We start from the raw sequence: 18,012 nt of genomic DNA, 5'->3' as shown, positions 1-18,012 counted from the left end.
CCTAAATTCATCTGGTGAAGTCCTAACCCCCGTCCCTCAGGCTGGGACCCTTTGGGAAAAGGACTGTTGCAGATGTGGTTACAGATGGGGTCAGGGTGGTGCAGGTGGGCCTGACTCCGACAGCCTGGTGTCCCTGTCACCGGCGGGGCTCTGGACACAGGCACGCACAGGAGAACACACGTGGAGATGAAGGCAGAGACAAGCAGCGATGCCACCCGCCGGGGGGCACCCAGGACTGCCAGGACCCCGCAGAGCTGGAGCGAGGCCTGGGACAGTCCCTCCCTCACAGCCTGAGAAAGAACCCGCCCCGGACGCGGTGACCTCGGCCACGCAGCCTCCAGAGCTGAGAGGATTTGTTTCCACTGTTTCCCAAACTAACAGGTGCACGTCGGTGCACAGTATGTACGTATCTGCCTGTAGGTTCCAAAAGCCACCTGAGCTCTGCCTTTCTGTTAGTATATAACACTGTGTTTTGTTTTTTAAGTACAGAGATGGGGTCTTTCTATCCTGCCCTGGCTGGTCTTGACCTCTTGGCCTCAAGCAAACAATCAAGGGCTTCCCAGGTGGGTGGTGATGTTTTGGTTTTTGTTTTTTTTGAGACAGGGTTTGCTGTGTTTCCCAGGCTGGAGTATAGTGGTGCAGGCTTGACCTCCTAGGCCCAGATGATCCTCCCACCTCAGCCCCCCAGTAGCTGGGACGACAGGCATGCGCCACCACACCTGGCTAATTGTTTTAGAGATGGGGTCTCATCACCTTGCCCAGGGTGGTGTTTGTATTTTAAATAAAGCTGTTTTTGGCAGGGCATGCTGGCTCACACCGATAATCCCAGCACTTTGGGAGGCCAAGGCAGGGGGATCACCTGAGGTCAGGAGTTCAAGATCACCCTGGCCAACATGGTGAAACCCCATCTCTACTAAAAATACAAAATTAGCCGGGTGTGGTGGCAAGTGCCTGTAATCCCAGCTACTAGGGAGGTTGAGGCAGGGGAATCATTTGAGCCCAGGTGGTGGAGACTGCAGTGAGCTGAGATCGCACCACTGAACTCCAGCCTGGGTGACAGAGCAAGACTCCGTCTCAAAACAAAATAGCTGGGTTTTTTTTTTTTGTTTGTTTGTTTTTTGAGATGGAGTTTCGCTATTGTTGCCCAGGCTGGAGTGCAATGGTGCGATCTCGGCTCACCGCAACCTCCGCCTCCTGGGTTCAGGCAATTCTCCTGCCTCAGCCTCCTGAGTAGCTGGGATTACAGGCACGCGCCACCATGCCCAGCTAATTTTTTTTTTTTTTTGTATTTTTAGTAGAGACGGGGTTTCACCATGTTGACCAGGATGGTCTCGATCTCTTGACCTCGTGATCCACCCGCCTCGGCCTCCCAAAGTGCTGGGATTAAAGGCTTGAGCCACTGCGCCCAGCACAAAAAAGCTGTTTTAAGCAAAATGATGTAGAGGGTTTCTTGGCGGTTCTACTTCACCTCCAGAAGGCCAAATCCTTGCTCCTGGACAGTCATAAAAGCTGTGAGTGGCAGGAATCCTGTCTACAAAGGAGGGACCCTTCCAGCTTCACCTGAGGCGGCACTGCCTGCCCGCTGCAGAGCCACACACGCCAGCCCGAGGTGTGGCTGGTGCTGGTGGCAGTGTCCCGTGGCTCTGCTGCTGGCCTGTCATGGTGGCTGTCCTCACGCACGTCTGCCCTTTCACCCTCGGGAGCATTCACTCCGCCAGGGGCCAGGCCTGGGGCTGTCAGGCGGGGCTCAGAGTGCCAGTGGCCCACATTGCCGCAAAGGTTCACTCAAACTGCCTCTTCTGCAGGGTGCATGCCTGACTCCCGGCTCCCACGGGACGTTTCTGGAGGTGTCACTGGGACTGCCAGTGAAAACAATGTGATTTGTTTCACCGCCCATCAGGACGGGGTCCTTAACTGTCCTCCTGGAGACAAACCCCTAGGAACCTGTGAGGCACACGGCCTGGGTGCCAGAGCTCTCCACTTCCGGTGGCAGCCGTGGGCACGAGGCTCCCAGCCACGGGGACTCACAGGTAGTCCCGGGCCGTGCGTGCACCTGGAAACGTCGTGGAGGCCGGTGCTGCCCTCGGCAGGCTCCGAGACTGGAGCAGCGCAAGGGCCAAAGGCCCGGACGGGACACACCCGGGCTGGGGGACTGTGCGGCTCCTGGCTGCCCCGCACTCCGGCCTGTCTCCTCCGCCAGTTACCAAGAACATCGCCCTTCACGTGCGCCCAGCTAGGCGGCCCCCCGAGGCGCGAGGACTCTCCCAGCCACACCTGCTTGTTCACACCACAGAACCAGCCACCTGGGGGGAGCAGTGTAGGCGGCAGACACGCCAGGAGTGGCCTCCGAGGACCACTCACACCCCATGCCACACGTGCCCCATAGACCAGCACACGCACCCACAGCACACACCCCACAGCACACATCCCACAGCACACACGCCCCATAGACCAGCACACGCACCCACAGCACACGCACCACAGCACACACCCCACAGCACACACATACCCAACACAAACACCCCACAGCACACACACAACATACACACCGCACAACACAAGCCCCCACAGCATACACCCCCAACACACACCCCACAGCACACACTCCACAACACACACAGACCCCACAACACACACACCCCAGAGCACACACCCCACAACACATGTCCCACAGCATACACCCCACAACACACACTCGACAACACGTCCCCCACAGCATACACCCCCAACACACACCCCAGAACACACAAACGCCCCACAGCACACCTCAAAACACATACCCCAACACACCCCACAGCACACATGCCCCGCAGCACATACACCACACAGCAAACACCCCCAACGACACATACCCCACAATATACACACCCCACAGCACACACAACACACACACACAACATGGTAACGCCCCACAGCACACGCACCCAACACAGCACACACATTCCACTGCACACGCACCCCGCAACAGCACACACGTGCGCCGCAGCCTGTGCCTGCTTCTCCTCCTGCCACCCGAGGCAGAGCAGAGGTGCTCAGCTGTTGCTCCCTGTGCTCCCTGCCGGGAAACAGTGTCCAGGCCTCGTGAGGATCAGAACGTGGAGTTCACGAACGGGCTGACAGAGACGTGAGGCCCTCACTGCCGAACCTGCAGCCTCAGGCTTGCGCCGGAGGGTCCCGAGGCTCACCTGGCAGAAGCCCACGGCCTGGTTATGGTGCCCGTATGCCAGCAGCACATTGTACAGGGTCTCCTGTAAGCAGGGCTCCGTGGTCTTCCGGAACTTCACGTTGTCGGGGAAGGTCCGGTTCAGGTCTGCAGGAATTCAGGAGGAATCACCCACAGGTTTCTGCTTGGCAAGCCTCCCACCCTTCCAGCTGCCCCGAGCGTGGCCGCCTGGGTTCCGCCTGGGACTTATGGACGGGTTTTCACCCCGGCTGCACAGCAGACTCAACACGGCCAGGGCGACAAGCTCACCAGGGCCAGGAAGGAGGGGGCAATCCTGGACTCAGGGTGGAGGGGACCCCAACCATCCTTCCCGCAGTCTCAGGGACAGCAGAGCAACCCCAGGGCTGGCAGCCGGGCCGTGGCGCCCCCTCCTCATGCCCGCCTCCTCCCGGCCTCCAGCCCAGGCCCCTGCACCTCGGACCTCACGCCTAGCAGAGGTGACTCGCCTCGGGGACCCGGGGTGACATGTGGAGAGAAATGCACACAAAATTTTGGGTTGTTTTCTTAATGAGGAAGATCCAAAACAGAAGGAGACAGAATGAGCCAAGACTCCTCGGAGAAAAGGACACAGCTGAGCGCTGAGAACTGAAGAAACCTCGCGTGGCCACTGGAGTGTGCGGGAGGCGTCCCTGCCAGCCTCCTCCTTCCTCGGCACCAACCCTCCTGCCATCCCGCCCGGGCATCTCTTGGCAGGACAGTGGCCCTGGCCAAGCCGTCCTGTGCCAGGGGACCCTAACCAAGCCTCATGCTGACCCAGCACCAGGCCTCACAGAAGCTGACCTCCACATTAACCCTGGATGCAGGCCGGGCAGGAAGGGTGATGCCAGCCTGACACCTCCACTGGTTTCTGCTCCCTCCGGCCCCACCTCTGTTAGAGGTGCTCACCGGGCACCTTGGGCGGCCACCAGCGGACGGGCGCCTTCTGCACAGGTTCCAAGATGGACTCACAGCAGCCCCGCCGGCCATGACACTGAGATGGGTGGGGGCGCACCCCGCTCTGGAGGAACCCAACCTCCTATGGTCTCTCTATAACTGCTGCAAAATACCGTGAGTCTGTTTCCGACCTCTGGGCCCAGGCCTCGTCTTTGCTTACAAAACACTAGATTCGGGCAGAACGTTAATTCAGTGGCTCAGAGCACATTATTTCTCATTGTTTTCTTACAAAAGAGCTGTGTTTCCCCCCTGGAATTCTAAACATTCCAAAAAATGGAATCAGTCAAGGGGAAGTTAGTCTTTTTGCTATTTCAGACTAGAGTGACCAGCTGTATTCATTTCTATGTAATATTGAGTTTTTCCATATATAGGTATTTTTGAGACAGGGTCTCACTGTCACCCAGGCTGGAGTGCGGTGATGCAATCACGACTCACTGAATCCTCAACCTCCAGGCACAAGCGATCCTCCCACCTCAGCCTCCTGAGTAGCTGAGACTACAGGTGCACACCACCACGCCTCGACTAATTTACGTATTGATTTGTAGGGATGGAGTTTTGCCATGTTGCCCAGGTTGGTCTCGAACTCCTGAGCTCAACTGATCCGCCTGCCTCAGCTTCCCGAAGCGCTGAGATTACAGGCGTGGGCCACCGCACTCAGCTTTTTGATACCTTTTGATGACATCCTGTGGGAAAGGAGACGGCCCATCTCTGCTGGGGATGGGCAAGCATGGGAACTTTCTGTCCGGGCACAGGTGGCCCAACGTAGGCTCTGCAGGCCTGGACATCACCGCATGGCTCCTGAAAGAGGACTGACCCGGGTGCCTCCAGTGACTAAGCACAGAGCCGTCACGGATCCAGCAGCCCCACACTCTGGGTATGAACCCCCAGCTGGAAGCAGGGACTCCAGCAGAATCCGCATACCCGCGCTCACGGCCGTGCCACACGTAACAGCCGCACGGCAGGAGAGCCCCGGTGTCCACTGACAGACGGAGAAGTGAACAAACCTCGGTCTGCCCACGCGTGGACTGTCATTCACCCCTAAAGAAGGAGGAAGTTCTCATGCGAGACGCAGCACGGAGGATCCCTGAGGAACGAGGTGAGGGAAAGGGCCTGGCTGCACGGGACGCGGCCGCGGGGCTCCTCTTATGTGACCCCAGAGTTGCCAAAGCATGGACACAAACACACAGCGGGCTGCCAGGGCTGGGTGAGGTCCCGGGGGCCAAGGTTCAGCTTGGGAAAAATGAAACAGTAAATTTTATATTATGTATATTTTGCCATAATTTAAAAAAAGACTGAGCCAGGTGATGGCTCACTCCTGTAACCCCGGCACTTTGGGAGGTGAAGGAGGAAGAATCTCCAGAGCCCAGGAGTTCAAGACCAAAACCCCATCTCTACAAAAAATAACATTTAAAAAAATGAGCCAGGCCAGGCACGGGGCTGACACCTGTAATCCAGCACTTTGGGAGGCCGAGGCAGGTGGATCATGAGGTCAGGAGATCAAGACGATCCTGGCTAACACGGTGAAACCCCATCTCCACTAAAAATACAAAAAGTCAGCTGGTCCTGGTGGTGTGTGCCTGTAATCCCAGCTACTAGGGAGACTGAGGCAGGAGAGTAGCTTGAACCTGGGAGGTGGAGGTTGCAGTGAGCCGACACCGAGCCACTGCACTCCAGCCTGGGCGACAGAGTGAGACTCTGTCTGAAAATAAAATAACGAGCCAGGTGTGGTAGTGCACACCTGTGGTCCCGACCGCGCCCAGCTACTCGGGAGGCTGGGTCAGGAGGATCACTTGAGCCTGGGAGGTTGAGGCTGCAGTGAACTGACACTGTGATAGCACCACTGCACTCCAGTCTGAGTAACAGACTGAGACCTGTCTTAAAAAAAAAAAAAAAAAAAAAAGGCCGGGCGCGGTGGCTCATGCCTATAATCCCAGCATTTTGCGAGGCTGAGGTGGGTAGATCGCCTAAAGTCAGGAGTTCCAGACCATCCTGGTCAACATGGTGAAACCCCATCTCTACTAAAAATATAAAATATTAGCGGGGCGTGGTAGCAGGCACCTGTAATCCCAGCTACTCGGGAGGCTGAGGCAGGAGAATCACTTGGACCCGAGAGGCGGAGGTTGTGGTGACCTGAGATCACACCATTGCACTCCAGCCTGGGCAAAAAGAGCAAAACTCCATCTCAAAAAAAAAAAAAAAATTCAAAAAAACAAAACAGAGCCTTTAAATTCATTTTGCAGACAGCAGTGCTGTTTTAATACGCAGCCCCTCCCCACCGCACCCAGCCTCTCCTCTTTCCAACCTGAATCAGCGTTTCTGGCCGCCAGGCTGTGCATGTTCGGAGGCCTTTGGCGGGGGTCACTCTGTGCTCAGGATGCAGCCTGTCCCATGGCAGCCCCAGCCCCAGCCTGGGGAGCCCCTCCCCGCTGGCTCTGCCCTGTGACAGGACACCCCCAGGAAGGGCCGACGGGCAGCAGGATGCATCCTGTCCTCACCATCCCAGGTCCTTCTAACCTCTCGGCACCTCGAAGCCGCTGCGTTTTTAAAAATTAAGTATATGAAGAAAGAAAAAAATTCTATCATACACTGAGCATAAAAGAATAAAGAAAGGAAAAAATTAAGTATATTGTACTTCAATGTGTATTTCTCAAAAACTGTTAAAATCAGAAGGGCAGGTGTACTTTCTAAATTACTCAATTTAGGTTAAGCGATTTTGTTAGCACTTTGAACTTCTGAGTGCCGGTGACCCTATCGCTACGTGATTACTGAGAAAATCAGGAGAAGGCAGTCCAGCAATTATTTAGACACAAAAGCGGACACGTCTGCAAGGCCACGCGACCAGCGCCACGCGAACCCGCGCGGCGACAGAAGCTGCTCCCACTGTCTGGCGAGTCTTCACGGAGGATTCCTGCTCCCTCGTGACCATCTCCTTACCCGCCAGGGGGCACGTGAGTATTTGCTGCGTGAATTCAGATCACTGTTCTCCCCTTGCAAAGGCTTGTTTTGATCCTTTCGTGGATGTTGAAGACATCACCAGTGAAAAGCAGCAGGTGCACAGCTCACTCCTGGACGCTAAGACCAGAGACGGTGGGAACCGGTTCCTTCTGGCCCCGGCCCCCGTGCCAGAGCCCCGCCGCCACGCCTCACCTGTCCGGATGGCGTCCTCCAGCCTGGGGTTTCTCTCTCCCTGGAGAAGCCGGTGGTAGTAGCCGGGATTCTGGTCCATCTGGGCCTGGGCCCCACTCAGCGCCATCCAGACGCGGGCGCGGTGCTCCAGCGGGACCCCTTTCCGGACGTAGCGCTTCACTAAAACCCGAGAGGACAGAGGGCGCCTGAGCTGGCCCAGAGGCCCGCAGAGCCCACGCACCCCTGACACCTTCCGCTCTCGCCACTTCTCTTCTGAAATCAAACATTAAAAAGACCCAGAACTTCATCTCCACCAAAACTGGTACATACACTCCTGTAAAACTTCTGCTCTCCCTCCCAACAGAGCACAAATCAGACCAGCTACAGAACCACCCCCACACCCGCTTCACCATCCAATGCCAGGTGGTCGGGACACCCAGGCCCCCGGGCAGATGGGTGTTCTGGAAAGTTCCCTGGGAGCTGCGCAGAGGAGCAGCGAAGGGGCACAACAGGGGAGTTAATCTCTACACACTGACAGCTACTGCATTTTGTAGGGGTATTTTAATGGACAATAAATATGTGAAAAAGTAATTAGTAATTTTCTTTTTTTTTTGAGACGGAGTTTCGCTCCTGTTACCCAGGCTGGAGTGCAATGGCGAGATCTCGGCTCACCGCAACCTCCGCCTCCTGGGTTCAGGCAATTCTCCTGCCTCAGCCTCCTGAGTAGCTGGGATTACAGGCACCCGCCACCACGCCCAGCTAGTTTTTTTGTATTTTTAGTAGAGACGGGGTTTCACCAGGTTGACCAGGATGGTCTCGATCTCTCGACCTCGTGATCCACCCGCCTCGGCCTCCCAAAGTGCTGGGATTACAGGCTTGAGCCACCGCGCCCGGCCAGTAATTAGTAATTTTCTAATGGCCACAGAAACACATAGGAACAGAAGCCAAAAGCCAGGCACTATTTCCATTAATCAATACTGAGTAATTTCTTAGGCGGATGGAAAAGCTATGTATATGACAAACACCCAAATTAATTATGGTAAGTCCAAAGGTGTAAAACTGTGCTCTTAACCTACAAAACAGCTAATTTTCAAAGCAAATATTTAAAGTGTTGCTGTTTTCCTTTGATGGTGTACTGCACTATTTTTATTTCATTTTATTTTGAGATGGAGTCTGGCTCTGTCGCCCAGGCTGGAGTGCAGTGAGTTCAAGCGATTCTCCTGCCTCAGCCTCCCGAGTCGCTGGAATTACAGGTGTGCACCACTATACCTGACTACTTTTTTTATTCTTAGTAGAGACGGGGTTTCACCATACCAGCCAGGCTGGTCTCAAACTCTTGACCTCGTGATGTGCCCCCCACCTGCCTTCCAAAGTGCTGGGATTACAGGCATATAATCCCAAGGCATAAGCCACTGTACCCAGCCCTGCACATATTTTAAAAGAAACAATTCTTTTAATATAAACCATACTTTAGGGGAAAAAAAAAAGCATATGCAATTTGTGGAATTCCATAAGCTGCCATAAAAAGAAAAAAATCCGAGGCACCAGCTGTATTTAGCAGATAAAATACTTATAATAACTTTATAGGCTACAGTCAAGAAAAGCACCACAGGGTAAAACTTTATGAGCTTGAATTCCAAGGTGATCCACAATTGATGATCATCTGGACACAAGCACCCTAAAATGCAGGCTCTGGAAGGACAGACCCTTTTCTGTCCACTGGGCCTCCCACTCCTGGAAGGGAGCCTGGGAGGCAGTAAACGCTCACTAAATACGTGATGAATGATACCAGGGTAAGGAGGAAGGCCCAGAGGAGAGAGAGAGCAGACCAGCGCCACCCACTGAAAGCCAAAGAATCCGTCTGAGGAAATCTCTTTGCTGGTTTAGAAGCAAATTTGAGGATCATATCTCAGGCAAGAACATCTCAGAACACCTGGCTTATTCACACTGTTTACAGGAACATGAAAAACATGCTTTGCTTTGTTTTTAAAATTCTACTAAAGACAACAGTAATTCAGCCTGACTTTTTCCCCACGTTAGTAGGATGCATACCAAAGTCTGGCTACAGGTCTTGTGATCCCTTAGAGGGCAACTTGACCAGAAATGCTCTGAGTGAGTTCTTAGTCATTCTGTGCTAAACAGCAATGGGGAGGGTCAAGGCCAGCACAGCCAGGGACTGTTCTAACTGAGAGGGACAGAGGCTGAAAGGAAAGGCCATGCAAAAACCAGTGGTACTTCTACAAACTAATGATGAGTACCTAGAAATCATATATTTAAAATTGGGGCCTGGCATGCTGGTTCACGCCTGTAATCCTGGCCCTTTGGGAGGCCATGATGGGTGGATCAACCGAGGTCAGGAGTTCAAGAACAATCTTGCCCACGTGCCAAAACCCCGTCTCTACTAAAAATATACAAAAATTAGCTGGGCATGGTGGCAGGTGCCTGTAATCCCAGCTACTCAGGAAGCTGAGGCAGGAGAATCGCTTGAAGCCAGGAGGAAGAGGTTGCGGTGAGCCGAGATAGTGCCATTGTACTCCAGCCTGGTGACAGAGTGAGACTCCATCAAAAAAATAAACAAACACAAACATTAGCTGGGCATGGAGGTGCATGCTCGTAATCCTAGCTACTCAGGAGGCTGAGGCAGGAGAATCTTTTGAACCCAGGAGGCAGAGGTTGCAATGAGCTGAGATCACACTATGCACTCCAGCCTGGGGGACAGAGTGAGACACAGGAAAACGTAAAAAAAAAGAAAGAAAGAAAAAATTCTAACAAAATATTTGCAGAAGCCAAATGCTAACGCCACAAAAGATATCAAAGAAGCCAGGTGTGGTGGCTCACACCTATAATCCCAGCACTTTGGGAGGTGAGGGGGATCACCTGAGGCCAGCAGTTCAAGACCAGCCTGACCAATATGGAGAAACCCCATCTCTACTAAAAATACAAAAATGAGCTGGGCATGGTAATGCATGCCTGTCGTCCCAGCTGCTCGGGAGGCTGAGGCAGAGGACGGCTTGCAATGTAGAAGGCAGAGGTTGCAGTGAGCCGAGATCACGCCATTGCACTCCAGCCTGGGCAACAAGAGCAAAACTCCATCTCAAAAAAAAAAAAAAAAAAAAAAAAAAAGAGAGAGAGAAAGAAAGAAATCAAAGAATGATAGATATACCATGTTCATAGATTGGAAGGCTCAATCTGAAGATGTCAAATTTTCCAAAGTTGAGCTATAGATTCGTTGTTGTTGTTTTTTTTTTTTTTTTTTTTTTTTTTGAGACGGAGTTTCACTCTTGTTACCCAGGCTGGAGTGCAATGGCGCGATCTCGGCTCACCGCAACCTCCGCCTCCTGGGTTCAGGCAATTCTCCTGCCTCAGCCTCCTGAGTAGCTGGGATTACAGGCATGCGCCACCATGCCCAGCTAATTTTTTGAATTTTTAGTAGAGACGGGGTTTCACCATGTTGACCAGGATGGTCTCGATCTCTTGACCTCGTGATTCACCCACCTCGGCCTCCCAAAGTGTTGGGATTACAGGCTTGAGCCACCACGTCCAGCTATAGATTCTTATATATACCTCCTATCACTGCTCCAGGAAAAAATACTTTGTAGACAATGACAAGCTAATTCTGAACCTTATGTGCAAAGTGAAAAGAATCAAAACAATTTTGAAAATGAAGTTGGAGGAGACACATTACCAGATTTTATGCTTTACTATAAACCTACAGTAAGACAGACAATGTGGTACTGGACAAAAGTTAGACAAATGGAATAATGGGATATAATAAACAATCCAGAAAGAGACCCATACAAACAGAATCAACTGCTTTTTGATAAAGGGGCAAAGAAAATTTAGTGCAGACAGAATAGCCTGTCTACAAAAGAATGACGAAACTAAAAAAACACCAACAACATGAAGAGCTGGCAAGAATGTGGAGCAATGAGAACACTCACACATAGGTGGTGGGAAGGCAAAACTTTACAGCCACACTGGAAAGACAGTTTGTAATTTCTTACTAGTTAAACATACACTTATCATATGACCCAGCAATCCCATGCAAAGTGTTTAGTCAAAATAAATGAAAACTAAGTTCGCACAAAAACCTGTATGTGAATGTTTATAATGTTGCCTTTACACATCCCAAATGTTTTCAGCTGATGAACAGATTTTTAAAAATTGTAGCCAGGCGCGGTGGCTCAAGCCTGTAATCCCAGCACTTTGGGAGGCCGAGGCGGGTGGATCACGAGGTCGAGAGATCGAGACAATCCTGCTCAACATGGTGAAACCCCGTCTCTACTAAAAGTGCAAAAAATCAGCTGGGCATGGTGGCGCGTGCCTGTAATCCCAGCTACTCAGGAGGCTGAGGCAGGAGAACTGCCTGAGCCCAGGAGGCGGAGGTTGCTGTGAGCCGAGATCGCGCCATTGCACTCCAGCCTGGGTAACAAGGGCGAAACTCCGTCTCAAAAAAAAAAAAAAAAAAAAAAAAATTGTAATACATCCATAAAATCAAATACCTCAGCAATAAAAAGGAGTGAACTACTGACTCATACGAGGTCCTGGATGGTCTCCAGTGCATTCGGTGAAAGAAACCAGACTCAAATCTGTATGATCCCCCCGACAACACCATGGAAATGGCTGAACTACGGGAATGGGAAAGAGGCTGGTGATGTGGGCAGTGGGCTGACTTCAAAGGACAAGATTGTTGAAACGGACAGAGTCCTGATTATGGTGATGACTGCCTAGCTGCGTGTGTCCAAATTCATAGAACCATATACTGATAACAGTGAATTTTACGTAAATTGTAAAATACTTTGACAGGCCAGGTGCAGTGGCTCATGCCTGTAATCCCAGTAGACTCATCTCTACAAAAAAAAAATCTTAAAAATTAGCTGGGCATGGTGGTGCACACCTGTAGTCTCAGCTACTCTGGAGGCCGAGGCGGGAGGTTTAGGCTGCAGTGAGCTATGATCGTGCCACTGTCCTCCAGCCTGGGTGACAGGGCAAGACCCTTTCTCAATAATAATAATATCAGGGTTGTATTTAAAGGAAAGGTCAAAATGACTGAACGCACCAGCTTTGGAGCCAGACACTCTGCTCTGCTATGACTTGCAGGCTCCAGAGCCTGAGCATGGCTCGGTTTCCTCATCTGTAAAGTGGACAGAAGGCATGGAGCCTGTGCCCATGGCCCCCCAAGCAGCTCTGGCAGTTGGAGCAACACCCGGAAGCTTTACAGAACAAAGAATTCTGTGCCTTTTTAGTAAATTTGTTATCTGAATTCACACTTTTTTGTTTTTGTTTTTGTTTTGTTTTGAGACAGAGTCTTGCTCTGTTGCCAGGCTGGAGTGCAGTGGCACAAGGTCTGCTCACTGCAGCCTCCACCTCCTGGGTTCAAGCGATTCTCCTGCCTCAGCCTCTCGAGTAGCTGGGATTACAGGCACGTGCCACCACGCCCAGCTAATTTTTGTATTTTTAGTAGAGACCAGGTTTCACCATGTTGGCCAGGATGGTCTCCATCTCTTGAACACATGATCCACCTGCCTCAGCCTCCCAAAGTGCTGGGATTACAGGGGTGAGCCACTGCACTCAGCCTATACTGCTTCTTTATAGAAGAATGAAAATGGTGCCACCGGGCGCGGTGGCACGTGCCTGTGGCCCCAGCTACTCGGGAGGCTGAGGCTGGAGGATTGCCTGAGTCCAGGAGTTCTGGGCTGTACTGCTCTCTGCCCATCGGGTGTCCACTCTAAGTTCGACATCAATATGGTGACCTCCCGGGACTGGGGGGCCACCAGGTTGCCTAAGGAGGGATGAACCAGCCAGGCTGGAAACGGAGCAGGTCAAAACTCCCATGCTGATTAGTAGTGGGATCGCACCTGTGAATAGCCACTGCACTCCAGCCTGGGCAACATAGCAAGACCCTGTCTCAATTTTTAAAAAAAAGAATAATAATAAAAATGGTTTCCTTGTCCTCACAGACTGACACTTTCCCAAGGGCAGGGCTAACCACAGAGCATCACCAAGGTTTGGAGACAAATAAAATATTAAGTCAAAACAGTTGGGGAATTTTTTTAGAAAAGCTAAATCCAGGCTGGGTGTGGTGGCTCACGCCTGTAATCCTAGCACTTTGGGAGGCCGAGGTGCGTAGATCACCTGAGGTCAGGAGTTCAAGACCAGCCTAGCCATCGGGGTGAAACCCCATCTTTAAAAAAAAAAAAAAAAAAAAAAAAAAGCGAAATCCAGACAACTGACATCCATCTATCCGAACAAAGTTAGGCAAATCCCCAGTTTTTCAGTGTATCTTTGAAAATATGTTTTTCAACTGCATTTTAACTTCGGTGGTGTTAACATTCACCAGGAAGGAGGTCTTGAGGAAGCCAACAGCCCTGAAGCTGCATCCTGCAGCAGTCCCTTCTCGAGATGGAGAATGAAATAGGAATACCACAGGACTGTTTGGCGATTTTAGTCTTTATAGGGAGGAAGAGCAAGCTGTCTTCCTAAGGGGTCCTGGTGGATATTTCCCATGGAAAAAGAAAAATACAATATTTATTGTACTCGTCAAGAGTGTCATCAGGCAGAATACATAGTAACCGTCCCTTAAGACATGTGGAATGCTGAGATTGCTAGATGACTGTGTTACTGGAGACTTTAACATGGGAAGTACAGATGAAAATCCTCCAAAAACAGAAAAAAGAACTCTACCACAGTGAGCCTGGAACACCTGGCGGGAAGAAGTTATTCCCATTTCTGGAATAACTCGCCCACTCCTGTTTTATGCCCGACTCTCTGCTCTTAGGGCTCTGCCAGTGCTCATGGGCTCCCTGATGGTCACACCAGGACCCAGGACCCACGCCAGAAGGGACACACAGGATCAAAGACTACACGTGCCTCCCACCGGAGTCACCAGCGACCCTGCTCCCTGCAGAACAGGCCCACAGCCCCGTGGCTCCCACTTTTCAGGCTGAGGCTCACATGGCATCAAAGAGATGTATTTGCTCCCAGACCCATTTATGCCAGTGATTCTGCTACTATAATTACAAGGGACAATTAACCTTACATAAATCAGCCCAGATGCGGAGGCTCCCGCCAGTAACCCCAGCACTTTGGGAGGCTGATGTGGGCAGATCACCAGAGCTCAGGAGGAGAACAGCCTGCCTGTCAACATGGTGAAACCCTGCCTCTACCAAAAATACAAAAAATTAGCCAGGTGTGGTGACGCGTGCCTGAAATCCCAGCTGGAGGCCATTGCCCTCCAGCCTAGCTGACAGAGCTAGACTTTGTCTCAAAAAACAACCAACCAACCAGACAAACAAAATTAAATTTAAAAAAGCAAAAAGGAGGTAGTTGTTACTTCAATAATAAAGTGAAATTTTTAGAAAGAGCTCAAAAAAAAAAAAAAAGAAGGAAAAGAAAAAACAGAAACGAAACTTTAATTAGGTGTAAACTTATTGGAAAGGGGGTGGGCATGGTGGCTCACGCCTGAAATCCCAGCACTTTGGGAGGCCGAGGGGGGCAGATCACGAGGTTGGGAGTTCGAGACTAGGCTGACCAACGTGGTGAAACCCCACCTCCACTAAAAATACAAAAAAATTAGCCGGCCTTGATGGCGCACGCTTGTAATCCCAGCTACTCAGGAGGCTGAGGCAGGAGAATCTCTTGAACCTGGGAGGTGGAAGGTTGCAGTGAGCCGAGATGGCGCCACTGCACTCCAGCCTGGGCAACAGAGCGAGACTCCATCTCAAAACAAAAACGTAAAGGATTGGGGAAAAGAATAAAAATCCGGGGGATTTTGCATTCAGATTGCTTTTTTCTCTTTCCCTGCTCTACCCAGAACTCGCCTCCCAAGTCCATATCGGAAAGTGGGGGCCAATGTACCGAGTGATTCCATAGAAAGGAAGACACGGAACCCAAGTTAGCAGCCCCTACTCAAAGGAGCAAGAGCGACAGGACAGACCCAGACGACGAAGACGCAGACAGGAGAATGACTTTGCAGCTGTGTTTTCCGTAAAAACAAAGAGTCGATGCACAACCATCCACCTTTCAGAGTCTCTGCCCTGACCAGCCTCCAGGTCACAGCCACAGGACTTCCCACGGACCTCCCTCGCCCTGAAAGCTAACTGCAGAAGCAAGTGTGCACTTCTGCTCCTGAGGGGGACGGAAGGACAGTCCCCTGTGGTCGTCTCTACAGGAGATGGGGGCCAAGGGTGGGAGAGAAACTCCTAGTGCCACCTTGCACCCCTTAGCATGATTAAAATGTGTACCTCGTACGTAACTTACACTTTTTAAGTTCACATGTCTTATATACTTTGTGTCACTTTTTAAAATTAAAAGACCAGTCAACTTTTAAAGAATAAATCAGGCACAGTGGCTCATGCCTGTAATTCCAGCACTTTGGGAGGCTGAGGCAGGAGGATCACTTGAGGTCAGGAGTTCAAGACCAGCCTGGCCAACATGGTGAAACCCCATCTCTACTAAAAATACAAAAATTAGCCTGGCATGGTGGTGGGTGCCTGTAATCCCAGCTACTCAGGAGGCTGAGGCAGGAAAATCTCTTGAACCGAGGAGGTGGAGGTTGCCGTGAGCTGAGATCGCACCAATGCACTCCCGTCCCCCCGGTGACAGAGTGAGACTGTCTCAAAAAAAAAAAAAAAAAAAGCATAAATTAAAGGAAAAATAAAGAGACACACATTCCAATGGAAACGTGAACATACAGAGACGACCCAGGGATGGGACGTGACGTATTTGTGGGATGCTTATAGGGTATTAACTTCAGAGCTGTGGAAGGCAAAGACAGACCAAGCTTTGAGGGTGTGATTTTATGAAATGCTGCCTTTACCGGTGCTCAGGAAAGCCCAGCGAGCTGCGCCCACACCCCCATGAGTGACAGCCTTAGGGAGGGAGGCTGTCTACGGCGGGGTTGCTGGGCCCTCACCACCTCCGGGTCCGACATTCCACCAGGCAGCAAGGTCCCATCAGCCTCACTGCAGGCAGCACCTCCGGGCCCGCGGGCCGTATCCCAGCGCCAGGGTCCCACCCATCGACCGCTTTAGCAGCTGACCTTGGCGGGCTCGGGGGCTCACTCCTATAATCCCAGCACTTTGGGAGGCAGAGGTGGAAGGACCTCTTGAGCCTAGGGGTTAGAGAACAGCCTGGGCAATGTAACGAGGCTCCATCTCTATAAAAGATTTCAAAATTAGCCGGGACCTGAGGGTGGTGCCAGTGATCCAGCTACCCGGGAGGCTGAGCGGGGAGGCCGGCTGGAGCCCAGGCGGTCAAGGCCACAGTGAGTGGCGATTGCCCGGGGCACTCAGAGGGCTACCCCGTCTCAAATAAATAAATAGAAGGAAAAACTGATCTTGTCACCCATTGCCTGGAAAGCCTTTAACAGCTGGCTTCTCTGTGCCTGGCTGCGGTCACCACACACCCCCAGCCCTCCGCGCAGGGCAGGGTCCCTGCTTCAGGTCCTGCCCTTCCCCCGCCAGCTCCCTGCAGCCGGGTCGGCTCCCTTTCTCCAAGCTCAGCTGCCATTCACACGCCCCTTCTCAGGAAGCCCCCAAGTCTCCCCTTTGACCTCACTTCTCTGCATTCCGAACTCCAGGGCACAGTCCCGGCAAGCCCTCACCCCAGGCAGACACTGCGTTCATTCACCGAACGCACAGGGGAGTCGCCAAGCAGTGCCCCGGGGTCAGAGGCCTGAGCCCCGATGAGACCCCGGCAGGGAGGGCGTTTGGTCTCGCGGGGGCTGTGCTGGGAACGTCCGCACCGGGAAGCCTGGGGGACCAGGCCGGGTGCCCAGCGAGGCAGGAGGCCCGGGTCTCGGGGGAGTGGCGCGGGGGGCAGGTCCCGCAGGGCCCTTGGGGTCCCGTCACCAGGACTTCGGCTTCTTCCCAGGAAGCGAGGCGAGGCCGGTCACCGGTGGAATCGAGTCCGGAGCCCCCGACCCCGCTCCCGGCCGGGAAGGGCGGGCTCCCTCGGCCGCACCTCGGAGCGGGGGAGCAGGTCCCCGCGCCCCGCGCCCCGCGCCCCGCGCCCCGCCCGCGCCCGGACCCCCCACGCACCTGCGCGGCCCCGCGGGACGCCCCCGCCCTGCAGCAGCCGCGCCCACTTGCCGGCCCTGCGGGCGAGCGTCGCCAGGTACCCGGCGAGGAACTCCTCGTAGGCGGCGGCGTCGAAGTCCTCGGGCCTCTCGAAGCCGTACGGGTCGATCCTGCAACGGCGAGCGAAGGCGGCCGGCGTCCCCGAAGTTTCCTCCAGGGGGCGGGGGGCCCACGTGGGGACCCGCGAGCGCTCGGCGGGCTCCATGCCGGGAGGGAGGCGCGCACCGAGCGCGGCGGGCGGGTCGCGAGTTCGCCTCCCGGCTCCCGGGAGCCTGAGTCCTTCCGGCGGGGCCGCGGGCGCGGGGGGCGGGGCGGGGCGGGGAGGGGGGAGGACCCGGGCGGGGGAGGGGCCGGGGCGGGGGGCGGGGCGGGGCGGGGGACCCGGGGTCGCTGTTGGGGGCGCAGAGGGAGGAGGCGCAGGCGGGGATGGGGTGGCGGAGGACCGCAGGGCGTGCTGGGGGCGGGGAGCTGGGAGGACCCGGGGCAGGGGAGGGGCTTGGGGAGGGGAGGATGGGGGAGGGGGGGCAGGTGGGGACGAGGGAGGGCGAGGGGCGGCGCTGGGGCGGGGCGCGGCTGCTCCTGGGGCCTCGGAGGCCGCGGCGTCCCGGGCGCGGCGGGCGGAATCTGGGGCGCCCCCTGCACCCCCCGGCG

General features: G+C 53.6%; 1 protein-coding gene across 2 annotated transcripts in view; it reads right to left on the bottom strand.

The window, feature by feature from the left end:
• GRTP1 (growth hormone regulated TBC protein 1) overlaps positions 1-17,641 on the bottom strand; it is a 39,884-nt gene extending 22,243 nt beyond the window's left edge. The window contains exons 1-3 of one of the 2 annotated variants that reach the window (XM_074387414.1): positions 17,323-17,641; positions 7,304-7,462; positions 3,186-3,310 (exon numbers count right to left, since the gene is read on the bottom strand). In XM_074387414.1, the coding sequence (XP_074243515.1) occupies positions 3,186-3,310; positions 7,304-7,462; positions 17,323-17,566 (528 nt within the window). In that variant the 5' untranslated portion in view covers positions 17,567-17,641. Of the gene's footprint in view, positions 1-3,185; positions 3,311-3,637; positions 7,130-7,303; positions 7,463-17,322 lie in introns of those variants that run through there. The other variant, XM_074387415.1, reaches the window with a different exon arrangement.
• Positions 17,642-18,012: the final 371 nt, after the last annotated feature.

Source organism: Saimiri boliviensis, chromosome 16 (assembly GCF_048565385.1).
Source record: "Saimiri boliviensis isolate mSaiBol1 chromosome 16, mSaiBol1.pri, whole genome shotgun sequence".
In the NCBI taxonomy this organism is placed as follows: Eukaryota; Metazoa; Chordata; class Mammalia; order Primates; family Cebidae; genus Saimiri; species Saimiri boliviensis.
This window is presented reverse-complemented; position numbering and strand designations above follow the sequence as displayed.